This window comes from Ciona robusta, chromosome 5 (genome assembly GCF_009617815.1).
Source record: "Ciona robusta chromosome 5, ASM961781v2".
NCBI classification, from domain to species: Eukaryota; Metazoa; Chordata; class Ascidiacea; order Phlebobranchia; family Cionidae; genus Ciona; species Ciona robusta.
This window is the reverse complement of record NC_143239.1, coordinates 5,183,938-5,208,523: the sequence shown is the minus strand read 5'-3', so window position 1 is coordinate 5,208,523 and position 24,586 is coordinate 5,183,938. Positions and strand designations below refer to the sequence as shown.

The following is a 24,586-nucleotide window of genomic DNA, read 5'->3' as shown; positions in this document are numbered from 1 at the left end:
GACTTCTAATTCAAACAATTATCGCGCAGAGGACGTGCAATTAGACCATAGGTTGTTTTTGTTGCTTTGTTAAGCGGGCGGACACGCTAACAAAGAACTGTAACAAGTTGCAAAGAAAATAGCTGCAAGCGAATGGCTGGTCGTTTAACACTAATCTGTAAATCCTTTGTCGGGGCGACAGGTTTTACTTACGGGTACGAAACTAAACCAGCGTCGGTTGGTTTGCGAAAGTACGCTATAGACTGCCCTAAAGGTAGAAACGGTTATGCTCAGCGGGTATGAGCCTCGTTAAAGCCGCAAAAAGACAGCGAGTATGGTTCGAGTCAATGAAAAACGATGCCAAGGCGAAAACAGCGTCTCAGCAAATTTGCTTTTTTAGCTGCAACCTGGTTTACGTGACTAAACGGTATGGTCATTACGTATGACCGTGCAGAATTCTCGCTTAAATGTAGATTTCGTTTATAGCGAAATTAGGTGTCGCCCGAAAAAGGCCAAGTATGTAAAACAAGGAGATTAATGCAGCAATTAACTAGATATTAAAAGACAGGTATTGCAATTTTATTATGTCATGCTATAAAACAATGCAATGGGAAATTAACTGTGCGCTAAAACGTTGTCTTAAAGAGTGAACTATTTTAGAAATATGTCTATCACTTTTCGTTGTTTGTTTTTTTGCATAATCATAGATCGAAAAACTAGATTTTAATTAATCCTTGAGTTACCCGAAATGTTGGGCTGTCCTGCGGTGCCGTGTTTATGGTATCAATCGCCACGGGCTAAAACACATGAATAATACATAACGCAGACTATATCATGTTGAACCTAGACACAGTTGATTGGGTTCGAAACTGCAGCCGAGCAAAACCACACTGCAACAACATATCTCGAACTTTTGCAGCAGAACCGTGACCACTGCGTACCATATATCACGCGGTGTGGGCCTTGAGCGGCACACCTGGCAACGAAATAATGTTTGGTAAAAGCTAGAGAAGAGAGGGCTCTTAGATCTCAAGAGATGTCTTGTAATTGCTTAATTTTCTCTCCCACGTCGCGTTAAGTCATTGTAACTGAGATTTCCTGTTTTACTTTTCGAGTAGCTCAAGTTTAGAATGTCAAGTAATATGAGAGCGATTGAAGAGTAAAATTAGTGGCGTGTTTAGGTGTCACCTAACACTGTAGTTGATATTACAAGTAAGCTTATCTCTCAGTTTTCCTTTTCTAATTGTGTCGTTGTCGTTGGCCGTGGTAGCGCAATGGAAAAACAATGACTGATGCTCTAAACTGGTTCTGTGAGTCAAGTGAGGTGTGTGTAAGGTGCTTGCTTATCTAAGACATAAAAAGGTCACTCAAGATCGAACAATGTTATCCTAAGCGTGATAACATGCATTTTAAAGGTGAATCTTGTTCTCAGATAAGAATTGGGTTATATAACGGTCGAAACCACGTTACTACTACATATTGTACTGCCAGTCGAGAGAACGAGATACCGGTACTTATAACATATAAATAAATAACGTAGAATGGCTATTCGTTACAGCTGGATGGTCGCATTATCCATCTGTCAAATGTTAGCATGTGCGTGCAAGTGGCCGGCTTAAATTAGAAGTGCTGGATAGCTGCAAATGATGGATAGAGAGGTATAATGTTTCAGAGCAATTAGTGATGCGTGAGGATACATTAAACGCGTCAGAGAGCCATGAAAAAAACTGCGGGTATTTCCACCTAAACGTAGAAATATTTCCAGTCTTAAATAACCAGAAAGGAGTCGAGTTTGAAGTGAAAATGATGTAACACAAAGGGTATTTCCACAGGCGTTTTATTTGTGCGCTAAAATTAATATATTATCCTGCTCATAGAGTTGTTGAGAGAATAAATTATTGAAGATATTACTTCGCCGGCTTGTTAAACATTTATGCTGTTCTGTGCCTGGACAAAATGAAACTGTACGAGAAATGTACTTTGGTTGCCAACTGGTACCATGGCTGTTTAGAAAAGGAGGCATCAGAATACTTATGTAAGGACGCTGCTATTGGAGGTTTCTTGGTATGGACATTAAACAATACAGGTTAGTAGTATGTGTACAATCTACAATATGCCTGATAACAACAGCACATATATAGTACCCTGGGTGAAGATGGAACACCTTAATATCCAAATATCCTAACCGTAGCACATAATATCCAAATATCCTAACCGTGTTTTAAACAATTACCAATAGTCTATTGGAGTCGTAAGGGTATACGGTTATATAATTTGTTTAATGTACTTTATTTACTTTGTGTCTATATATAAGTATAAAACGACAGTCGTTAAATCTATTTTCAAAAATGCGATGATTATTGAATGTTTATAACGGTTAGCATTAACGGCAGATGTGTTAATGATACCTAAAGGCGGGATTAAGTCGCAGTTTTGGCTTGTTGACGCTTAAAGTTACACTAGTTCTGGTAGTAAGTCAAATTTAATTGTTTTAAGGTCAGGGATATCCCATCACCTGCATATACAACAGTCGCCGCTTCTGAATATGATTAATTTCCTATTTATAGCTGCCAAGCTAAAATATGAAGGATAGGAAAACGGACTTGTTTGTTTTCAGGCGCAGGTTAAACACGGACATTTGAAAAAACGACCTGTAGCCGTGCCTTTTAAATCCCATGCTCGCACCAAGTGGTCGCCTTATTAGTTGTGTTCGTACAAATAACATAATCCGGCTCCGTAAAGAAACTAATTACGCCGTGTTGAGTTCGAAGCTCTCAGCCTGTAAGCTCGTAGGAGTTTTAAGAACCAAATTAAACATCTTGAGAGGTAGCGTCAGTCGACACAAGTCATTTAACAACTGTAGCTTCTGAAATTTACATGTCAAGTCAGTGTATGTAAAACAAATTAACTTGGTCCGAATAGACGTGCCGGGGAGTCGTGTAAAGCTGTGTGTATTGTTGTGTTTACACTGGTGATGGTTTCTATTTCCGATCGATCGATAACTTGGCTTCGCTGGTGCAGCGACCGACTTATAACAACAGAATATCGTGTTTGGACTGCGGAGTACGCTGAAGTACTCAGTTATTAATAAAGCTATGGTGCTATAGAGTTTGGTGCAGCTAAAATACATTATATGAAAGTACCTACAGCTTTCGATCGTTATACTTTGTGAGTGTTATTGTATATATATATTTTAAACTTCTTCCCCCGCATTTACAGATGACACATACATGCTGACTGTAAAAGAAAACGATGGCACAGTAGCTCATTACGTCATCGGTTCGAACTGCGCTGCAAATGACGTCACAGACTTAGACTGGCTCTCCTGTGTTGTAAACTTTTACCAATCGAATTGTTTGGATGGTAGTTCGTGTTTTACTGTGTTAGCGACAAGCATCCAACAGAAATTGGAGGTAAATACGCTTGTAGATAGAAAATACTGGGTTTAGCATATGAGCCCCAAAAGCAGCCAGGTGTAACTAAACGTTGTTTTTCAAGCAGAACAGAAACGTGGTCGTCGCAAAAGAAAGCTTCACGGCTTACGACTTTGCCTGTTTATCGTTTACCAAGGGCGACAGACTTCATCTGCTTGACCAAGAAAGTGGCGAGTGGTAGGTACTTTTATATGGACTGACACTTATGGTGATCAAACACATGTTGTTTGCTGTACGAATCGGCTGGCACTGACTGTACAAATCGACAGTCGAGGTGATAAAGATGTTACGTTTGTCTGTAGAATTCTAACTCTTTGTTGTTACGCGCGGTCGACGCTGCTGGTACCGGAAATTAGTAATCGGAATATATGTATTTTGATTTGTGTGTGCGTTCGACATAGCAGAACATTGGATGTGTGTATGATTTGTATATATTTCATAGGTGGTACGCCCACGACGGTCAAAATATTGGATTTATTCCTGCGAGGCTCGTGTTTGAATTGAGCAACCGTTGCCGGCAGTATTCGAATGAAGAGACGCACTCCTTTCCCAGCCCGACGTGTAAGAGTTTTGGAGAGATGACACAGCCTATTTATCCAGGCGTAGAAAGTGAAGACTGTGCTATTGCAGCAAAAGAATTAGTCGAATACAAAGTTAAACAAACTCATTGTGAAGAAATGAGATTGTCTTGGAGAGAAAGAAAACCAATACCACCGAACCTTTTACTTTTTAAGTCAGGAGACGCATTATCAACGTCCACCTCCACGTCCGGTTTCGACGACAATTTCATTCCTTCTTCGGCTCCATCCTTGTTCGACGGTTCAGACGTTTCGGCAATTTCCGTTAAGTCGGACGCTTCGATCTCTTCTTCGAGTTATAGTGAAGAAAACGATGTCATTTACCCGGCTTCATGCACACACCGTCCCCGACCGTCAATACTGTCAAACCGAGGGAGGCTGTCAAGGTCGTTTTCGGAGCAAAACGTAAACGACATGCGATCCAGAAACGCGACACTTTCTTCGCAACGTTCAACAGGTAGCAGAGGCTCACTAAAGAAAGCATTGAATAGCACAACAAGGATATTCAAACATATGTGAGTACATTACCGTTTATCATAAGACTATATAGATTTTATTCTCCCCGTAAATGAATTAACACTAAAGTATGTTTATGTTGCTGTCGCGGGGTGCATGTGTTATAAGTGTTAAGTAGACATTTTAGCGTTCGTTTTTTACTCTTAAAGGACCGAGAACACAAAAATAAAACGCAAGATCTCTTTCACACTCACACTATTATTATAATATGAGTATTTCTTTAGCATAAGTTTAAAAGTTGTACTTTACAGTAAGCGAGGATCAACCAGCAAACCCACCACACCTACAACACCGTCCAAAGATGGGTTCGACTTAATTTCAATCAACGGTCAAAGTTTTATCTCCTTGGCCACACCGGGTAGCCCTGATAGGACTAAGCCAATTAACGAAAGCTTTTACAAGTCGTTCGAGGACCTAACATGCGACGAACCACCCATTAAAGTGATTCCGAAATCTCCTGTGCGACAACAAGTCGTTGAGAAATGCGTGAAATCGGCAAACAGCTATGAAGGCCCGGTGTTCAGCGAGGTCGGCTCGGCAGGGGGTGTGGTTTTAGTTCCAGGCACGGACATATCTCTTCATATAAGCGCCACCAAACCAGCTCAAACTGACTGCAAATTCTGCTTCGATAAAAGAAAATCTGAAAGTATGAGAAGCCCAAAAAATCCAATGAAAGACAAGTCCGTTATGAGGCGGCGATTTTCAAAATCGACCAGCGTTGCGACACCCCCAACACCCAGACTACGAGATAGTAAATGTCCTGAGAGTAACAGAACAGATGGGAGGATAGCTATTACGTTGGAAGACGCACCGCACATGACCGTCCTAAATCCTAAGCGGGAAGATCAACATGCTATACACGTTCCTATAAGATATGAGGTCGCTGGTCCAGCCGTCAGAATCAACCTTGCTGATAAAGAGTCTCTTAAAAACGGAGTAGTTTTGCAAATGGGGGTCAGTACAGCGCTACCACAATCCGATGTAAGTAACTAACAACGCCATACATTCTGTGACTACTTTAATTCGAGTTATAATCTAACTTATTGTATTTTTAGATGTACGAGTTGTCTGAAACACCAACAAGCAAAGTTGGGTTTACATGCTTGCAAGGTGAAATGCGCAACGGACCGTTCCATGAAGCTGAGAGCTGTTATTATTACGGCAACACACTCCAGGCCACACTTGACACATCCGCATTGAAAAACACCCCAACCGGTAAACAATTACATACCTCTACTTTAGATAGACATAAAGTAAGGTTGGGGAATACAGTGTACCTTTAGCACATGATATCCAAATATCCTGATCGCGTTTTAAACAACTAACAACAATCTATAGAAGTCATGAGGATACGGTTTTATAATTCGTTGAATGTTCTTTGTTTACTATACGTAATGGGACGAGAAAATGGGGTGAAAAGATGTCCCGTCTTCTCTCACCCTACTATATAGTGTACGAGCAAAACCAATAAAACGTTTCAATTCCCTAGGTTGTCAAATATACGCCGTTCCTGTTGTAAAAGTCGAGCAAGGAATAACCGCGGCGCCTTTTTCATGGGACCGTCTAGGCCAAACATATCACATTGGAATATACGGGCCAAAACAGACTTATATGAAGAGTACTTGTTGCGTGTCGGTGTCTTGTTCAGGTTTCTGCCCACCTACATTAAGAGTCTGGCACGAAACGTAAGTTTTTTATATTTAACCACATTAAAGGCGGTGTAGTAGGGCGCAGTACCTGTGTTAACAGAATATGTATAATCTACAGAGACTTTACGCTAAGACTGTGGGCTTCTTACACCATGCAAATACGAAAAGCGCAAGGATTTCGTTTAAGGTTCAAACTCAGCAATTCCTCGTTGCTAAAAGTGGACACAAATCAAGATGATGATATTATTAGCCTAAAAGAACTGCGAACAAATTCAAGAGTGAACAAAGTATTTGTGCTATTGCAAAGCGTGAAAAACGAGACCCTTCGTCCCCGAAACAACAGCAAAACAGATCGAGTTCTTGCTGTCACTTTGACCGGAGAAGAAGACGGAACAGTCCGCCGAATCAAGATGAAGGTCCCGACCGAAAAGAAGTTCGCTTCTCCGAGAATTACATCGCCTATAATAACAAGGCAAATATCGCGTTCGGAAACGTTACCCGAATTACGTGTGGCCTCGTCTAACGTCGAACAGACACACCAATGGGCAATGGCGCTACAGGAAGCGGACATATTATTCAACAGGTCGGCCCATATTCCCGGAAGTGACAGAACGGTCTGTGGAGTCAAACTAGCGGTTGCTTTGCGGTCCAGGTACCGAAAAAGGTAAGATTATGTTCACCAAATACAGTCCCATTGTACTACAGTAGTAATTGATATATAGGGGTATCTTTACATGCCCTGTTCTCGTTCTATTTGGCAGCAAAAAAAAATTCAAAACCATATTACCGTATAGCTCGTCGATCAAGGAATGTTGTTGATTGTTAAAACACAATCAGAAAATATGGGTTTAGGTGCTAACGGCACCCCTCTAACCCACAGCACTATACTAATACATGCATGTCCTTGACACAGGCACCCAACCGTACCATCGCACATATTACAGTACAGTATTGGAGACTACATGCCAGTTTTGAGTTCCCAAGCTATTTGGAGTCACGGTAGCGTTCATTACAAGGACTGGTGGGTGGCTTACTCATGCCACAAAGTCGGTAAGTGGTTCTTTTATCTCTGTATTCAAATTTACCAGGGCCCCTGTGCCCGCTCCACAGTCATACACAACAAAGAAAGTGAATTGTGTATAAATTGTGCAGCGGGTATTGTGATACGGAAAGTTTATGATATATGCAACGTTGGCTATCGAATTGGGCGATGAAATAAATAATAAGCAAAGGCTTGGTTTAGTTGGGCTGTATGCTTTCAACAGTTTTTCACGTATTAAATAACCAAAAATTTGATCAGGTTTACTTCAGAAAAGTAACGCTACTATGTTGGAATTTGACGACTACTGCCACTGGCCAGAAGTTAGAGTAACGTGTGGAAATATAATTGAAGCAATCATTGAACCAAGTAAGTTACGAAACGATTTCGGTTTTAATTAAAGAAGTACAGCACTCAGCAGTCAAAATGGTTTCTGTAATATTAAGTTCTTGTCTTTTTGCTGGTGTAAATATACACGTAGAAGTATAAACTAGTTTATGCAAAACAGGGTTGCTTTTTAGCGTGTTACTATGAGTCATGTATCTATACCACATATGACCGCGAATTAGTCATCGCTGTAACCAACAATAAACTAGAAGTGAGTAATAATTCAACTGGTGGTGTAACTACATACTGCCCAAAACAAATTTATACAGCTATAAGCGCCTAACATGGGTATGCATGTATGTTTTGAAATCAATTGTGATACCCAAAGTGCATAATCTGAGTAGGCTATACAAAGTAACAGGCTAAAGCACCAATTAAAGGTAACACCTTGGGCATATAACCTAAAGAGAACCATGATTTTTTAAAGTATAACATTACTTTTCTAGTACCTCATCTCACGGCAACATATTCTGTCTTGGTGGATAAGTTAGCACGTCACGTGACTGACTGGTTGTCCCTAGCAACACTACTGCGGTTCGGCGAGCGCTATGCGTTGAACGAAATACAGAACAAGCGGGTTTCACCCGTAAGACATTCAAATGCGCTGTTCTACCTCGGAAAATTCAGGGTATGTAGCTATTTTTATACAAAGTTTTAAACTATAATCAAACAGAAAACTGACAAACTTACCTTTGCAGAAATACTGTGATAAATGTCCAAAGAAACGAAGCTTTAATCAGGAATTGGTTCGAGCTCTTTTGTACATGGAGCATTACGACTTGGCTGTGGAACTTGTGACTCGGTTCTGCGTTCTGTCTTGTGCAGTTGAAATGTCACCAAGATGGCAAGAGCTAGCGGCATTATTAGTCGGTGACTTGCAGGATGAAGACGTTGTATTGTTCAGCGAATCCAGGGAAATTAGTTCACATGAAGCTAACGGCATCACTATTAAACAGGTAGGTTCCTATTTAGTTCCTTTATATTACATAACCAAAGTCTTAACCCGTGTTATAACGACTATATTCTGCAATCAAAATCATAGGCTACCTTTATTATACGCAAATTGCTCCAGATGTTTTATTATTTAATATTTCTAACATTATTAATAAATGTGCTGTATAGATGTTAAATGACTTGTTTTGCAGCAAGCGACTTGGAAACCTGCGTTGAGTTTTCTCAGTCGTTGGCATGACAGATTCGGCGACGACCACAGAGCAGCTCTGCTCACTTTATTTCAAGCTACTGAAACTTTAAAAGACTCACCTAACAGAAATTGGCCGTATTTAACCAGTTGCGTTATACTTGTGCTAGCTGTTGATAGTCTCCGCAATTATGACACGCGGTTATAGCAGAAACCTTGTTTTAAATATGTTTCTTTATTTTCTTTTCTATTCAAGTGCAATTCAGTCCAGCTATTTTGCCAATAAATCGTAAATCAAACTTCTAGTGTGTCTAATCTAATGCATAATGTGCAGCGACCGGTTCTAACTGAAAACACTGCCAAACTATACAGTTGTGAGGTAAAACTACTCTAAACAGTACAAGCACGTGTTGTAATCTAAATCAGCGCGCAATTTTGTCCAAGCGGATCTGTGACGTCACAATCCCGCTTTTTTTAAAAACGTGCTTGTAAACTTTTCGTCACAATAACAAGTCGAATGAATGGCATACCGTTCAAAAGTCGATTTTTATGATTTTACTATTTATTTGAGGTCGGTTTTGTTACTGTCTTAAACCGTTCCAGATGTTGCTTACTGCATTCAGTGCATATTCCCGACATTCTGGTTTAGAATTGTCGCCTACAATCCTGTAATGATAAGGTAGAATGGGACCGAAGTAAAAATTGAACGCCAGCCGAGGATCGGTGAAAAGAAGGCGGAGGAATGAAGGCAACACCCCCATCTTTCGTGCTAACTGCTCCTGGTAAACGTTGAGAGGTCCCTATAATAAATGAATGAAATAAAACTTATTTATCCACGCGGGAAACGACAATCGACAATTGTTATATATAATAATGGTGTGCTGTTTCATAAACCTCAGGCCCTTTACATTTTATATGTAATTATTTTTCGGCTTATCATTTTTGTAATGTATGGGTGACAAGGTAATAGACCAATTAAGCAAAAACGGTAAAATAATTTAAAATGTTGTAGTTTATAACTAACATATATAATACTAACCCGAGGCACAAATATACCACCAGTAGCACTAAGCATTGCTTGACGTTCGTTGTTCCAATCTCTTTTCATTTGATCTACCGAGTCTAACTTCATCTTACCAGAAAGTACCTTAGCCACAAAGCGACTCTGGAAGTAAAAATTACAGATTTACGTTGAATAATAGTTTTAGAAAACATTGAACAGAGCAGTGCCAATAAGAGCCCTTGGTAGCTTTAGGACTCTGGGTTAAAAAGCGCTCTATTAACAAATACTGCTTTATATTTCCTATTCGAGTATTCAGCAATCAACAACGTTCTTTTAGAGTCGTGGGGATACGGGTAAATAGTTCTGTATATATACTTTGTTTTCTTTTAAATAAGACGATAAATCAAAAGGACCATGCATCTTACCCCAACCTATATAACGAAAATATTTCAATGTTAACACATGGTCTATAATTTTACAACCTGTAAGTCAGCAGAAGAGTTAGCAGCGCCCGTATCTTCTAAGACTAATCCAATAAAACTTAACGTGGATGGGTGTTTGAGATTAAACGGAAAAATCCACTCATATAACCTCACGTCTTCAAGTTTTTCTGAGATGCAAAAATAAGTATTGTGTATTATTAAAATGGTTGGACCTAACGATAGTAAAAGGTATTGTTATGCAGTGCCAAACAAAGTACATGAGATAGTTAAAAAACATATATAGGCAAAGCGTTTACATAACCTATATCAAATTTATTTAGCTTTGCTTATGCAGTAACGAAGACCAACCTAATTAAAACAGCGAATAGAAGGGGTTTATAAGAAAAGTACAAACATTTTGTGAACTAATATGTTTGCAAAACAAAAGAGAAAAAATGACGTTGAAAATAAATAAAACGATTACGTTTTTACCAAACTGATTTACCTGGTATGATACATGGCGAGAGGAAATCGTAACTCGGTCGGTAGCCTGTTCCTAAGACAACGACGTCCGCTTTAGACGTTCTACCATCAACAAAAGTAACGGAGTTTTTCCCAAACTTTTCTATATCAGGTCTGGTCTTTACTCGTCCCGAGTATATCAGCAGAGGTAGCTCGTCAGTTATTGTAATGCGACGTAGGAGACTTTCTACGTTGTGTCTGTAATAAATGTTCATTAAGTTTAGCAAGCTGTTCTGTATAAAATGATTGACAATTTGGACGACCCATTAGTGACAACTGGGTTGGAAAAATCGCCGTTAAGTATTATAAAACCGTATCCTCACGATTCCCATAGACCTTTGTGAGTTGTTTGAAACTTATTCAAAATATTTGGACGTTATGTGCTAAAGGTGTCCCGTCTTCCCCACCCTATACTATTGTGTAACAAAAAAAAACATATAATATACTTTGGTTTGACCCCAAGTTCAGTATGATTAATTCTTTCTTCGATCATGTTTAGAAACATTTTTCCAACAAGCCATGACGGCATCCAACGTTGTATCATCATTTGGAACCTTGAGGTGAGTGAAGACATCAGCAGGGGTAGCCCACCCTGCGAAAAAATGAAGAAGAATTCTAAACTTTGAAACATCTATTCATGAGAGAACTAGATAATACACCGACTCTAGCTTAAATTTGAGATCCCATGACGTCCCGTTCCACCGGACTTGGTATGCATTAAATGTATGGATTGAATGAATGAATAAATGAATGAATGTAACTTGCTTTATCCTATGGTATGACCGAAAAATGACAGTCGTTATAACACGTGCGTTTTGTTTCATACACTTTATTATACATGGATTATAAGGTTTGTAGGTAGACGCTATAGAAACTGTTGTCTATGGTTTACGTGAACTATATATCTGCTATAAAATAAAAGTTTTTAAGTAAAAAACGACAGACTTATAGTCTCTTTACCTAAAAACAAATACGAACCATATAAAATGGTAAACCCATGCATATGAAAACCTCTATAAAGGTTGTACGCCATCTCATATGACTTACAGTTAAAACCCGTGGTATAATGTAAAAGCCAGAGCGTGAGCTGAGAAACACATTTTCACTAAAAGTCGAGCAATCTACAGCCAAGTCACACCCAGAAGGGCCACCCCCTACGACCACGACAGATTTTCCTACAAGATATTTAAAATTGTAATGATTCGTCGCTGTTGTAAAACAGTTGATTATTTTTCGGGTAATGTATATAATGATTGTTACTTGCCTGAGTGGCCAAAAAACGACAGTCGTTATAACATGGGTGTTTTATACAGCTCTGGACTGAAGCAATTGCCGCCAAATGTTTGTCCAAGGACACATATACGAACACAATGGTAGCAGCGACGAGACTTGAATTCATTACCTCTTGGTTGCTTCAGCCCAGAGCTATATAAAGAGACTTGAATTTACTATACCTCTGGGCGCGCTAAACACTTTGCTACGGTGTTGGTAGGTAGGGATGCACATTACAGAATAATTAGGTATTCTAGGATATCCTAGAATACTTTATTTCGAATCTAGAATTCCGAATCTAGAATTTCGAATCTTTTTATATATATAGGAAAAAATAATTTTACCCACATAAGTCAGTTTATTGACTCTTTCATACCCGCCTTGTTGGAACATGAGCTGTAAAATGATCAAAAATTGTACTATTGGGTAGTTTTTGCGTCATGAAACGTATAGCAGGTTATGAAAAGACGTTACGAAACGTTTACTCTTGAAAGTCCCACAAACACAAAAATATTTTTTTTCAAAATTAATAAGTTTCAAAAATTGTTAATATAGTATATGAGATGACGTGTAATTACGTTATTAAACAAAATAGGATTCGAATCTCACGGATTCGAAATTCTGTAATGTGCATCCCTGTAATGGTAGGTTTACTATTTTTAAATTTAACTCGAAAATGTTAGGCTCTAATTGTTCAACAACGACTGTTCTTTGCGTGTATACGTTGTAATTATGTTAGTTCAATAACACAGCGGAATAAAAAAATCTTACAGTAAATCAACGCCAATCAAATTCAATCAGAAATAAACATGTTACCTCTAAAATCTTCTGCCGATTCGTAATGTCCAGCGTGAATTGTTTGTCCTTGAAAAACATCGTTCATTCCGGGATAACTGGGGTAGTTTGGCTTTCGTTGAGATCCAGTGGCCACCATTACTGCGTCAAACTCAGTAACTGAGGTTTGCCCGGTGACCAGATTCTCAATGTGGACCATCCAGCTCCCTTATTGTAAAAATGCAAGTTAATATATAGTGCCGTGGAGCAAGATGGGACACTTTTAGCACATATTATCCAAATGCAAATACATACTGACATACACATACGTTTATTTGGGAATTTGTTTCAGAAAACAAGTAATAATCACCTATTTTGCCTTTAGCTGTTGTAACACATGAATTAAATTCAATGTTTTAGAGCTGCTACAAAATACCCAAACAATTTTAAAGACATTACCTGTCTCATCATAACTTGGTGATTCAGTAATAGAGTTGACTTTAACGTTAAACTGAATGTATTCACGTAGCTTAAAATGCGAGGTGTACGAATGAAAGTATTCGAGGTATTGTTTCCAGTTAAAGAAAGGCGGCCAGTTCTGCACAAATATACAACTCCATAATTATTATTTGCACTAAGTGCTATATATCGTAAGATTTAATCAAGTGACATATAGTAGGGTGGCGGGATGGGACACATTTTGATTCTATTTTCGCAACCTATTTAGCAGTAAACAAAGAACATTCAAAGAATTATAAAACCGTATCCGTACGACTCCTATAGACCGATGTTAATAGTTTAAAACACGATCAGGATATTTTGATATTATGTGCTAAAGGGCCTCGTCCCCACCCTATTACATATGTAGTAAACAGGCACAAAGTGCATGAAACATACCACCCATAACGACAATCGTTGCCCCGCCGCGTGAACAAAAACAAGTTACAATTATTCATTCACGCATTAAACTGTTACCTTGGGCATGGGGAAATCAGTGTATGCAGAAACTTCTTTGCAAATGTTTGTAGTTAATCGTTTGTACGCCTTGGGACATAGACCCTTTTCGACGCGTTCATCGTTGTTCCATAATCCACCTATATACAAAGTTGAATATAGTACAGCAGTGTATGATGGAATAGCGTTAGCACCTAAGTCTTAAATGCAATATTTCCTGGTCGTGTTTTAAACAACTACCTCACTCTTTTAGGTCGCAAGGCTACGGTTTTAGAATTATTTAAATATTCTTTGTTTCCTACCAAATGGGATAGTAAAAAAATAAAATCCTGTACCATGCTACTGTATATGTTACTAATGCTACTGTTACAAACGCGTTTACTAAGAAATAAATATTACTTCCCCAGAATAACCATATGTTATTTCTAAGCGATTTGGCTAAACACAACATTGTATACGACTATACGAGTGACTACAAAATACTGTAAATCTGGCAATTAGACATACGTACTTTATAATATGTTATGTCTAAGCGATTTGGCCAAGCAAAAGTTTGTATACAGCTGAGTTTAAAATACTGCGAATCTCATGGTTAGACACAGTTGCATTACAAATACGTACCTATATTACTGGTCATCTCATAACAAACTGGTTGTAAGCCATTTTCAAGACACGATTTAATTGAGACTAGCCCAGATGGACCAGCACCTACAACACAAACTCTTTTAACCATGATGAAGTAACTCTTTACCACAACACAGTCAACTCAAGACTGAGTAAAGTACGAGGCAAAGAGTGTAAATAGCAGAAAAAAGGCAATACGTCCCCTGGCGACCTTTGAAGTATGTACAGTATTTGAAATATGCTGCATTCAATCGGGCAAAACTGTAGCGTTTTTATTTGTATCAACAAGAATTAGTTATAAATTGTATATGCTAGTTTAAATACCTTAGAATTTATCCGTGATATGCATAAAATCGTGCAGATGGTACACGTTTACGTATTCAGTGATGCGGTTCTGTAAAACTGAGCGAAAAAAGCAGTGACAGAGAGAAAATACTGTACGTGATTCGGATCACAACGCAGAAACTGTACAAGCGCTTGATCATTCAAAAATAATACTGAAGTCTATACGTCAGTAACTGAAAACAATTCAAACAGACAAGAGGTATAACTAATTGCAGCTAAACAGACCGCTTGTGTTTAGAGCAGATATTGTGTATATACTGTCGAGTCAAATAAAGAGTGTTTGCCTAGTAGGTAGTTAAATACAGAATGGTAAAACGTGTTTGTGTAATTGGAGCCGGTGCTGCTGGCTTAGTTTCTGTTAAGTCTTGTTTAGATGACGGTCTGGAACCAGTTTGTTACGAGTTTTCTTCCGAAATAGGTAAACTAAATGTTCTTAAAATATTCGCGTCAACATGTTACTGACTGAATGATACGTCATATCCTGTTACGTCATGTATTATTCAGGCGGTCTTTGGAACAACAACGAAAGAAAACGAAACAATTTGAGTCCAAAAGCTTATTCAACGTTGATTACGAATGTTTCCAAAGAAACTTCTGCATTTTCCGATTTACCAATGCCCGAGGTAAGACCTAGTCTAAACTAACACAGAAATAAAGTATTGTATCACCGCAGGCATATTGTAAGCAGTCTACGTACTTAAGGCTGCCGGCAGCTCGACTTTTTCAACAATAAAAAACAATTTGACATCATCACGATTTTAGAGACGTCATTAATAATTTAAAAATATGAAAGACAGTTTCATACTGGACAAACTTCTAAAAGCATGTTTTGTTCTATCTACTATAATTTGGTTGCAAAAAATGAGTTCTGGTCAAAAAATTGAATTTCCGAAAAAAATCTGCAGTTTGGGGTTAAGCTGTATGTTTCGTTTACTGCAACATAATTTGCTTTATATCAGGAATGGCCCGCTTACCAAACGTGGCAACAATATTACCAGTATTTCCACTTGTATGCTGATAAGTTCGATCTTCGTCGATACATACATTTCAATGTATCAGTTGAGGAAGTTGTTAAATCAGAAAATTACATTGAAACAGGTAAGCACATGTTAACCAGGAAGTATATTTCGCAGACAGACTGCTATATGCAGCTATTTCTTTTTTAAACAATGAAATCGCTCTGTTACGCTTTGATGACCACGTCATTCTATAACACTTTGTTATGAGACCAAAAATGTATTTTTTCTGTATTTTCTGTATTTTTTTATATTAGTCCTGGTTTGGTCCGTTTAAAACAAAACGATTTTTAAACAGGATCTTGGGTTGTGCAAACAAGAGATGTGACGACTGGAAAAGAGAAAAAAGAAGAATTCGATGCAGTGATCGTTGCATCCGGAAGAACAGGGAAACAGATCTGGGTCACTTATCCAGGATTGGAAGACAAATTTCGGGGAAAAGTTTTACACAGCGGTAACTACGAGTCGGCAGAAGAATTTAAAGGTAGAATAATGTGGTGTTAGATGCACGATAGGACACAGTTTCTATATGCCCTTGGTGTATTCCTATACCTTTAGCGCATAATGTGCCATGTTTTCTAAACGTTTTTTAACAACCAACATCTTCCTTTTAGAGTGGCGGGCATAGGATTGTGGGGTAATATCAAATACCTTTAGCCGATAATATCTTAATTTTTTAATCCTAATTTCAACAATTGACAATGATCTTTTATAGTCGCGAGGCTTAGGTTTTATAATTATGTAAATATTCTTTGTTTCATACCAAATGGGATGATAAAAGGGAATGAAAACATGGATCATCTTACCACAACCTAATACATACGATCAGTACAAATACCTTTGAATCCTTAGGTTAATTAAAATGCGTCATTTATTGTTTATAGACAAGTCAGTTCTCGTTATCGGCGCAAGTAACTCGGGTTGTGACGTGGCAGTTGATTCGTCCTCTTACTGCAAGGATGTATTCATCAGCACTCGTAATGGATTCTGGCTTGTGCCCCGAATATTTACTGTAAGTCGTGGGTATTGAACCAACTGTGACCTAAATCCTAAGGTCCCTTGACGTGCCTCGCTGTAGAACCTTTTCATTTTCTTTTCTCGTCCTGTTTAGTAATAAACAAATACAGGTTTATATAACCGTATATCCTCCATTTTTCTTAAAAAAGGCTGTTAATCGTTTAAGGACGATCAGAAAATATTGAATTTAGGTGCTAACAATATCCCATCTTACCCAACAGAACTATATTATATCTATTAACTGAATTGTTTTTTTTTTCTATATAGCATGGCAAGCCTCTATTAATGGCGTTATCAAATCGGTTCAAGAGAGGCCTACAAAGCTTTGTACCAGGTTGGATAATAAACAAAGTGTTTATTGGAATGGCTGAAGTCAGAATGAACCATGAGGCTCTTGGTATTCGTTCCAAGTATGTATAGTTTGTTCTGTAGACAGAAAATACCAGTACGTATTGTGAAGTAAGATACGACACCCAATATCCAAATACCCTGATCCTGTTTTAAACAATCAACAACGGTCTATAAGAGTTGTGAGGACACGGTTTTATAAATATTTGAATGTTATTTGTTTACTACCAAATGAGACGAGAAAATAAAACGAAAACATGTGCCATCTTCCTTCACCCTACTATAAAAAATAAGTTGCTTTATTTCCAGTGATATAATTTAAAAACATACTTTAATCTAAAAAACATCTTTTTAATTTGCAGGTTCGGTCCCATGAACCCAAGAGCTACAGTAACTGTCAGCGACGAATTGCCGCTGAAAATTTACTCAGGTCTGGTGAAAGTAAGACCAGAAGTTAAAAGTTTCGGAGAGGATCACGTGACATTTGTAGATGGAAAAACGGAGGCGATTGATCTTATTGTCATGGCGACAGGATTCGCGCCAAAATTTGAATTTCTTTCGAAAGATATTATCCCAGGTTTAGTTTGCTTTTGATTTATTTAATTTTTCTTTTTCTCCATCGTTTTTTTTATGGCTGCACTAAGTTTCTCATGCTTTGTGTGACTAAAATAATGGCGCTTAAACTGACACCGAACTTGATTGTATAAAAACGTATCTAATGGAGATGTTTTTGAACATAAAGCTCCGTATATACATTTTTCTGTTGGTGATTTTTTTAAATATTTTTTTAGTATTTTAAAGGCATTTGGGAAGAGATTCGTATACGTCAATGTTTTTCAAAAGTGGCCTGGTTTGGCTTAAAAGGTTATAAAGGTCTATTAAACAAGATTGTACTTTAACAGAACAGCCAGAAGACATCCGACTTCATAAATGGATTTTCCCCTTCAATCTTGAGCATCCTTCTACTTTAACTTTCGTGGGTTCTTGTATGCCAGTGGGTAGTGGCCCTCTTAACAACACACACGAATTACAGGTCAGCCTTTACTTAAATATTACCACAGACTGATGCTTTCTGTAATATATAGTTTTTTTTGTTTTTGATCAAATTAGGAATAGATGACATAACATAAGACTCTATACGTATGGTGCTGTATGGGGTAAAATGGTATAATTGGCATACCTAGCTAAAACCAATATTTCCTAATCGTGTTTTTAACGAATAACAGCGCTATTTCAGATTCAATGATAAATCTCTAATATTCTTATTCCCCACAAAATCGAATAAAAACAAAGAACGTAAACGTGTCTCATCTTACCCCACCTACCCTACTATTTACTGACCAGGCACGCTACGTCACTCAAGTATTGAGTGGCAAAACGAAGCTCCCTTCTGCTGATAGAATGCAGAATATGTGGTCGGATCAACGGAAAGAGATGCTCAAGAAAACTGGGGGAGTTTTTAAATTCAAGGTAAGAAATAAAAAATTCTAGTTTTTTGTTTACCTTATTACCTCTGCTTTAAGGGTAGGCGCACTAATCACTTTGCCGGACATTAAAATTACTAAACTGCATTAATCTCAGGTCCCTATATTCGAGTACCAGGAAGAAATAGCTGGTGAGATCGGGGTGTTGCCATCATTCTTCCGCCTTCTTTTCACCGATCCTCGGCTGGCGTTCAATTTTTACTTCGGTCCTTTGCTACCTTACCATTACAGGATTGTAGGCGAGAATTCTAAACCAGAATGTCGGGAATATGCACTTAACGCTAGTGCGAGAACATGGGCTGCCTTTAGATAACTGTATTATTGTTTCTTCTCAAATACCACGTTCGTGGTAATTCTAATACATTTCAAATCGTTTACTATACTATATTACCAAGTTCAATGGTAGCCTGTGCGGTAAGACAACAGTACACCTTTAGCACATAATATCCGAATATCCGGATCAGAGCATGTTTTCAACAATCTATAGAAGTCGTGAAGCTACGGTTTTATAATTCTTTGAATGTTCTTTGTTTACTACCAAATGGGAAATGAAAATGGAACGATAGGGTGTCTCATCTTTCCCAATCCTACTAAACATTTCTAAGAACTGCATCTTTACCAATTGTAATATGCAAGCGCTTATAATTTTTCTCGGGCTTATATAATTTACAGAGATTTTGCAAACGTTTTTTCACTATTTTACCTGATTACCTTTAACTTAAAACGTTGTTTTTATGCATATCGACGGCGAGTTATCATCAATACAGTGTATGTAAATTTAATAAACCTATGCAAAAAAATCGGCAAGCATTCTGTTATATAAACGCTTTTTATACTGTAATGGTCAGCGCGTTTTAATTTTCTGTTGTTTTAATGTATATAATGTCAGCTGAAAAATGAACCGAAAGACGTATAATAGTTTGAAATTTAAAATAATATATTGCGCATATGTACGGTAGGGCTAGATTTTTAATATCCAAGGTTCTGATCTATGAACTGACTAAATAATATTACAGAGCAATTAAATCTATTACATCTTAGATTAAAGTGTTTTGCAACTACCGGTACCAGTGTAGCCTATGATGACCAACGTTTTGTTTTCCATGTATAAATATAATCTTTAATTTAAATAAGAGACTGACAATGCTATTAAGGCTAAATATATTTCTTTATTTACCAGTTGGTTGGACTTGATTTTTGTTTGTTACGTTTTCGTGGCACTAGACTGAATTTCAGATTGTCGGGATTTATTACACGCAGGCCTACTGTATTCTGTGAGATACATGTTATACCTAAAATGGCATATTGAGTCTCCGCTAAAGGGGCAAGCAACAATAGATCAGAACCAGACCATCAACAGAGCAATTGGATACCATAGAAATCTTAGAAACAGTTCCGCACCATAAGCATTGAGACCAAAACAAAATATTACCGCATCGCAGCGTCATTAGCAAAGCCGGGTTGCATTAGAAGTTCTTTGTTTATATGCTGCAGCATGTTGCCTAAACGAATTTGTGTTATTGGTGCCGGTCCTGCAGGCTTAGCAGCTACAAAATCTTGCCTTGATAATCAATTGGTTCCAGTATGTTACGAGCTGTGTTCAGGATTGGGTAAATAAACAAAATAAAGTCAAATAATAGAAGTTTAACGCCATTTGAAACAGGCGGTACTTGGAACAATGAAGAAAGAATTCGAATGAAGTTGTCTCCCAAAGTGTACGAGTCGTTAATCACTAATTTATCGAAAGAAGCATCCGCGTTTTCAGACTTCCCGATGCCGAAGGTATTTTGATTTACGTTTGCACTCGCTATATTGGTCAAGCGTGAATATGATTTGCCTGTCGTATTAAATACTTGAAGGGATGGATGTAACTTATTTATCCTCGTCTGGCAGGGAAATGATAGTCGTTATAACACCCGATGTTCTCTATCACAGCACACATCGTGTCCGCTTATGTATGGCTACCAATTTAAACAACCCATACAGGAACGCCAGGTTGAAGCAATTTCGTTAAGTTTCTTGCCCAAGGACTTACACCCACAATGGTAGCAACGTCGTCCCTCGAGCCTGTGTTCTTCTAGAGTTAGTGGCGGTGATCTAACCACTGTGACACGACGCCGATATATTGCAATAAAAGTTTTACTTCGTTTTTTTAATACAGGAATGGCCGCCTTACCAAGAATGGCGTCAATATTTGCGTTACTTCGAACTATACGCTGATAAGTTCGACCTGAAGCGATACATCGAGTTCGACGTGGCGGTTTTAGAGGTTCACAAGTCGCTCAGTTATTCCCAAACAGGTAAAACTTAAGCATCATCGTTCGTTAAGAAATATAGAAAATCAAGTCCAAAGAAAAGGTTTGTGTTTTTTTAATATGGCGCCACCATTCTCTTACTCAAACAGAAATGCGTTTCAGCAGAAATAACATTATTCGTGCATTATGTTCCATCCAAATGACTGCCAATAAATACACCAGTTGATATATTCTAACAATAATATACCATAATAAATTAAAATCTTCTCCAGGGTCCTGGATAGTGCGAATTAAAAGTTTGATCAACGGCAATGAAAAAGAAATCGAGTTTGATGCAGTTATCGTCGCATCCGGAGGAAAAACAAAGCAGAAATGGCCAGAATATTCAGGATTGAAGGACAGGTTTCGAGGAAAAGTTTTACACAGCGGTAACTACGAGTCGGCAGAAGAATTTAAAGGTGGAATACTGTTGTGTTATATAGTAAAGTCGGGAAGAAATGCCTTTTCATTTCATTTTTTATACGTTTTGGTAATAAACAAAGAACATTCAAAACATTATAAAACCGTTTCTATACAACTTCCATAGAGCGTTGGCAATTGTTTAAAACACAATACTTGGATATTATGTGCTAAAGGTGTGCCATCTTACCCTACAATACTGTACTTATCTTTGCTATAATTTAATTGGTTACAATATATAGGTAAAGCGGTTTTGATTTGTGGTGCCGGGAATTCTGGATGCGACATTGCAGTAAATTGCTCAAGCGTTGCCAGCAATGTTCTGTTAAGCACTAGAAGTGGGTTTTGGGTGGTACCTCGCGTCTTTACGGTATGTATGCAGTAATATTGTACTGAACTGATGTGCATTAAACTGGCATTTGTGTTTCACTTTAGAACGGAAACCCTCTATCTTTTGGGCTTGCTAGTCGTTTCTCAATAATAGTTCGAAGCTTTTTACCGTCGTGGATTGTCAAAAAACTCGTTACATCTTTGGTCGAAGCGAGACTTAATCACAAAACCCTTGGCATCAAATCAAAGTGGGTTAAAGTTTGTGATTAAGCAAACTGGTACAGTAAAATATATAACGCGGCAACCCAAAAAACTTACATGCCTATGGGCTAAATATGTGCAGTTGTGTTTGCTCAGCTTTATGCCTTTGTAATTTACGACCTTTTTTTTTAGTGAATTCACAACTAGTTTTTTAGTGAATCACAACTTTAATGCGGGTATTAGCACACAACCTATTATGTTAGCATTGTGGTATGTATAGTAGAGTGGCGAGTGGGGGAAGTTAGGACAACTTTAGCACATATTATTCAAATATCCTGATAGTGTTTTAAACAATTAACAACGGTCTACGAAAGTCGTGAGGATACGGCTTTAAAATTTCTTAAATGTTCTTTGTTTACTACCAAATTAGACGATAAAATAGAATAAAAAACGATGTCCTATCTCCCACAACCTGCTATGTATACATTACAATTAAAACTCGCATGGTGAAATGTATACAAAGTACCAGTAAACGATTTGCATATACGTGAGCCTAAGGCGTAGTTTCCTACATGCGCATCCGGTGATGGTTGTTTCAATAATATAATCTTTAGTGTCCTCGTTGAAGAGAGAAAGTTCAGTGTTTCAGATTCGAATCCCATTAGAACATGGTATCCCATATTTCTTGATCGTGTTTCGACGCTCTTTTATAGAACCGCAGGACTACAGTCTTATAAAATTTTGTAAACACCTTTTGTTTACTTTCAAATAGAACGATAAACAAAAACTTACTCTAACCTATTACGTGTTATGTGTTCTAGATACAGCCCTACCGACACGAGATCCACGTTTACCATAAACGACGAACTGACTTTGAAGACTTACTCGGGCCAAGTAAAGATTCGACCCGAAGTTAAAAGCTTCGGCGAGGATCACGTGACATTCGTTGACGGAAGAGTGGAAACAGTTGATGCGGTTGTCATAGCAACTGGGTTTACACCGAAACTTGAATTCCTGTCCGAAGATATTCTTTCAAGTAAGCCTATGGATTCTATTAAAGCTGTATAGGACCAGTTTTCGACACAATTACTCGTTTTTTTACACGCAGAGTGTCTTTACCGACTATCATTTTGCTGCTACTTCCCTTTTCTTCGTTGTTTTAATTAATCTTACCGTCGTAAACTGTATCCGAAGAGATAACAAGTTTTGTTACGTTTAGTCATTGTGGCTATTATAATGTTACTACTTATATTGCAGACAACCCAGAAGACATGCGACTTCATAAATGGATTTTCCCCTTCAATCTTGAGCATCCTTCTACTTTAACTTTCGTGGGCTCTTGCCTGCCATCGGGCGGTGGTGCTTCTAATGTCATAGTGGAGTTACAGGTAGAAACATTTTTCATGCTAACATCCGCAAAGTTACATACTCGTAAGTGGGCAGCACGTGTGTAAAACAGAACATTCGTGGTATATCAATTTCTCGTTGCCACGCGAGGATTAATAAGTTAGATTTATTCCTTCTTTTGGGCGACTTAAACAGTTTTCCACATTCCTATTTTGCATGCATAAAAATGTAAACGAACACGCCTTTTAGGACGGAGTATTACTGACTAATGGGCCAAACCCAATGTCTTCGAAAAAGACCTCAACCACATAGAATCATGGATTATTGTTTCTTTTCACCAGGCACGCTACGTCACCCAAGTACTTAGTGGAAAACATAAGCTTCCATCTGTTGAAGACATGAGGGAAGAATGGACGACACGTAGGGAGGCGATGTTCAAACAGCTTGGGTGTTTCCGATTCAGAGTAAGTGACGTTTAAAAAAAACAAACTGGTTTGTATGACATTAGGTAAAAATAAGCTGCCGTGCAAATTTATAAATCTCATAAACATAATTTGTTTTTTTCCTAGTTAAGTTTGTTTTTTTCCATAGCTCAATGTAGAGAGAATCTGATATACAGTAGTGTGTGAGAAGATGGGACACTTTTTAGCTCTATTTTCTCGTCCCATTTGGTAGTAAACAAAGAACATTCAAAGAAATATGAAACTATGTCCTCATGACTTTCATAGACCGCTGTTAATTGTTTAAAATACGATCAGGATATCTAGATATTTTGTGTTTAAAGCTGTCCCATCTCCCCCCACCCTACTATATCTGGTACAAACAAATAGTGGTTCAGATTATCTCTATACAACGAAACATAACTGTGTTCTCAGCACTTGGAGATTTCATTTCCTTTTAATTCTACTATAGGTTCCTTTGTTCAAATACCAGGAAGAAATAGCAAATGAGATTGGGGTGTTGCCTTCATTCCTCCGCCTTCTTTTCACCGATCCTCGGCTGGCGTTTAATTTTTACTTTGGTCCTTTGCTACCATATCATTATAGACTAGTAGGCAAGAATTCTAAACCAGAATGCCGACAGTATGCACTAGAAGCAATGCAGAAGACATGGGCGTTTTTTCATTTATAATAATACCTTTACAGTCACAGAAAATATAAGCGTTTTATCCGCCGTACGGTGATCAGCACGCCTGATGCCTCGGACTCAGAAGTCACGGTTAAGTCTCGTCGTCGATGCCATTGTGGACGCATGTGTTCTTAGATAATAGCCTACACTAAACTAAAACTGTTTCAGCCGGGTGGTCCTTTGTGTTACATTTATACAGTATGTAGAGGTCTGTTTGAAGAGTTTCATTTGCTTGCAACTAAAGAATCTGTGCTAGCAAGACACTTAACGGCAGTTGTTCCAACCCAGTGGCCCCTTATTCCACATTCGTACGTGTGAGTTCGCATATTTGCTTTGCATACAAATAAAACTTTTTTCGTAAG

The 24,586-nt window shown here is 38.0% G+C and overlaps 4 protein-coding genes across 7 annotated transcripts; 3 read left to right on the top strand and 1 right to left on the bottom strand.

The window, feature by feature from the left end:
* Positions 1–225: 225 nt before the first annotated feature.
* Positions 226–9,022, top strand: LOC149735891 (SH3 domain-binding protein 4-like). 3 transcript variants are annotated; one of them, XM_089879202.1, is made up of 13 exons: positions 226–2,065; positions 3,199–3,392; positions 3,478–3,590; positions 3,856–4,506; positions 4,759–5,488; positions 5,563–5,722; positions 5,997–6,192; positions 6,275–6,820; positions 7,070–7,206; positions 7,457–7,564; positions 8,029–8,210; positions 8,281–8,538; positions 8,728–9,022. In XM_089879202.1, exons 1-13 carry the CDS (start codon positions 1,936–1,938, stop codon positions 8,929–8,931), a joined length of 3,609 nt encoding a protein of 1,202 aa, XP_089735328.1. In that variant the 5' UTR covers positions 226–1,935; the 3' UTR covers positions 8,932–9,022. The 3 variants fall into 3 exon arrangements, with proteins under 3 accessions (XP_089735328.1, XP_089735329.1, XP_089735330.1); XM_089879203.1 differs by having other exon boundaries at positions 228–2,065; positions 3,481–3,590; XM_089879204.1 differs by lacking the exons at positions 226–2,065; positions 3,199–3,392 and having other exon boundaries at positions 3,566–3,687.
* Positions 9,023–9,267: 245 nt separating this feature from the next.
* Positions 9,268–14,476, bottom strand: LOC149735890 (flavin-containing monooxygenase 3-like). Its single transcript, XM_089879230.1, has 10 exons — positions 14,292–14,476; positions 13,692–13,810; positions 13,176–13,314; positions 12,759–12,944; positions 11,718–11,845; positions 11,117–11,262; positions 10,654–10,868; positions 10,209–10,336; positions 9,763–9,888; positions 9,268–9,523 (listed from the first exon to the last, which is right to left on the bottom strand). Exons 1-10 carry the CDS (start codon positions 14,401–14,403, stop codon positions 9,305–9,307), a joined length of 1,518 nt encoding a protein of 505 aa, XP_089735356.1. The 5' UTR covers positions 14,404–14,476; the 3' UTR covers positions 9,268–9,304.
* A 155-nt stretch (positions 14,477–14,631) lies between these two features.
* On the top strand, positions 14,632–19,317 carry LOC149735889 (flavin-containing monooxygenase 5-like). 2 transcript variants are annotated; one of them, XM_089879233.1, is made up of 10 exons: positions 14,632–14,838; positions 15,144–15,262; positions 15,599–15,737; positions 15,954–16,139; positions 16,540–16,667; positions 16,940–17,082; positions 17,383–17,597; positions 17,923–18,053; positions 18,365–18,490; positions 18,602–19,317. In XM_089879233.1, exons 2-10 carry the CDS (start codon positions 15,254–15,256, stop codon positions 18,815–18,817), a joined length of 1,293 nt encoding a protein of 430 aa, XP_089735359.1. In that variant the 5' UTR covers positions 14,632–14,838; positions 15,144–15,253; the 3' UTR covers positions 18,818–19,317. The 2 variants fall into 2 exon arrangements, with proteins under 2 accessions (XP_089735359.1, XP_089735358.1); XM_089879232.1 differs by lacking the exon at positions 14,632–14,838 and adding an exon at positions 14,849–15,057.
* Positions 19,318–19,752: 435 nt separating this feature from the next.
* On the top strand, positions 19,753–24,534 carry LOC149735888 (dimethylaniline monooxygenase [N-oxide-forming] 2-like). The gene is made up of 10 exons (XM_089879231.1): positions 19,753–20,114; positions 20,168–20,286; positions 20,666–20,804; positions 21,032–21,217; positions 21,461–21,588; positions 21,654–21,796; positions 22,571–22,785; positions 23,007–23,137; positions 23,438–23,560; positions 24,009–24,534. Exons 1-10 carry the CDS (start codon positions 20,000–20,002, stop codon positions 24,225–24,227), a joined length of 1,518 nt encoding a protein of 505 aa, XP_089735357.1. The 5' UTR covers positions 19,753–19,999; the 3' UTR covers positions 24,228–24,534.
* Positions 24,535–24,586: the final 52 nt, after the last annotated feature.

What these genes read in the sequence shown, in the direction of transcription:
- LOC149735891 (XM_089879202.1), top strand. Translation starts at nt 1,936, where the DNA reads ATGAAACTGTACGAGAAATGTACTTTGGTTGCCAACTGGTACCATGGC. An exon ending in CAGCGCTACCACAATCCGAT is followed by an intron (nt 5,489 to 5,562) that starts GTAAGTAACTAA and finishes TTGTATTTTTAG; the next exon opens with ATGTACGAGTTGTCTGAAAC. An exon ending in CGGTCCAGGTACCGAAAAAG is followed by an intron (nt 6,821 to 7,069) that starts GTAAGATTATGT and finishes TCCTTGACACAG; the next exon opens with GCACCCAACCGTACCATCGC.
- LOC149735890 (XM_089879230.1), bottom strand. Translation starts at nt 14,403, where the DNA reads ATGGTTAAAAGAGTTTGTGTTGTAGGTGCTGGTCCATCTGGGCTAGTC. An exon ending in CTGATTTCCCCATGCCCAAG is followed by an intron (nt 13,315 to 13,691) that starts GTAACAGTTTAA and finishes ATATTTGTGCAG; the next exon opens with AACTGGCCGCCTTTCTTTAA. An exon ending in ATCGGCAGAAGATTTTAGAG is followed by an intron (nt 11,846 to 12,758) that starts GTAACATGTTTA and finishes AATATCTTGTAG; the next exon opens with GAAAATCTGTCGTGGTCGTA.
- LOC149735889 (XM_089879232.1), top strand. Translation starts at nt 14,946, where the DNA reads ATGGTAAAACGTGTTTGTGTAATTGGAGCCGGTGCTGCTGGCTTAGTT. An exon ending in TTGTGCCCCGAATATTTACT is followed by an intron (nt 16,668 to 16,939) that starts GTAAGTCGTGGG and finishes TTTTCTATATAG; the next exon opens with CATGGCAAGCCTCTATTAAT. An exon ending in ACAACACACACGAATTACAG is followed by an intron (nt 18,054 to 18,364) that starts GTCAGCCTTTAC and finishes TTTACTGACCAG; the next exon opens with GCACGCTACGTCACTCAAGT.
- LOC149735888 (XM_089879231.1), top strand. Translation starts at nt 20,000, where the DNA reads ATGTTGCCTAAACGAATTTGTGTTATTGGTGCCGGTCCTGCAGGCTTA. An exon ending in ACCCTTGGCATCAAATCAAA is followed by an intron (nt 21,797 to 22,570) that starts GTGGGTTAAAGT and finishes TATGTGTTCTAG; the next exon opens with ATACAGCCCTACCGACACGA. An exon ending in ATGTCATAGTGGAGTTACAG is followed by an intron (nt 23,138 to 23,437) that starts GTAGAAACATTT and finishes TCTTTTCACCAG; the next exon opens with GCACGCTACGTCACCCAAGT.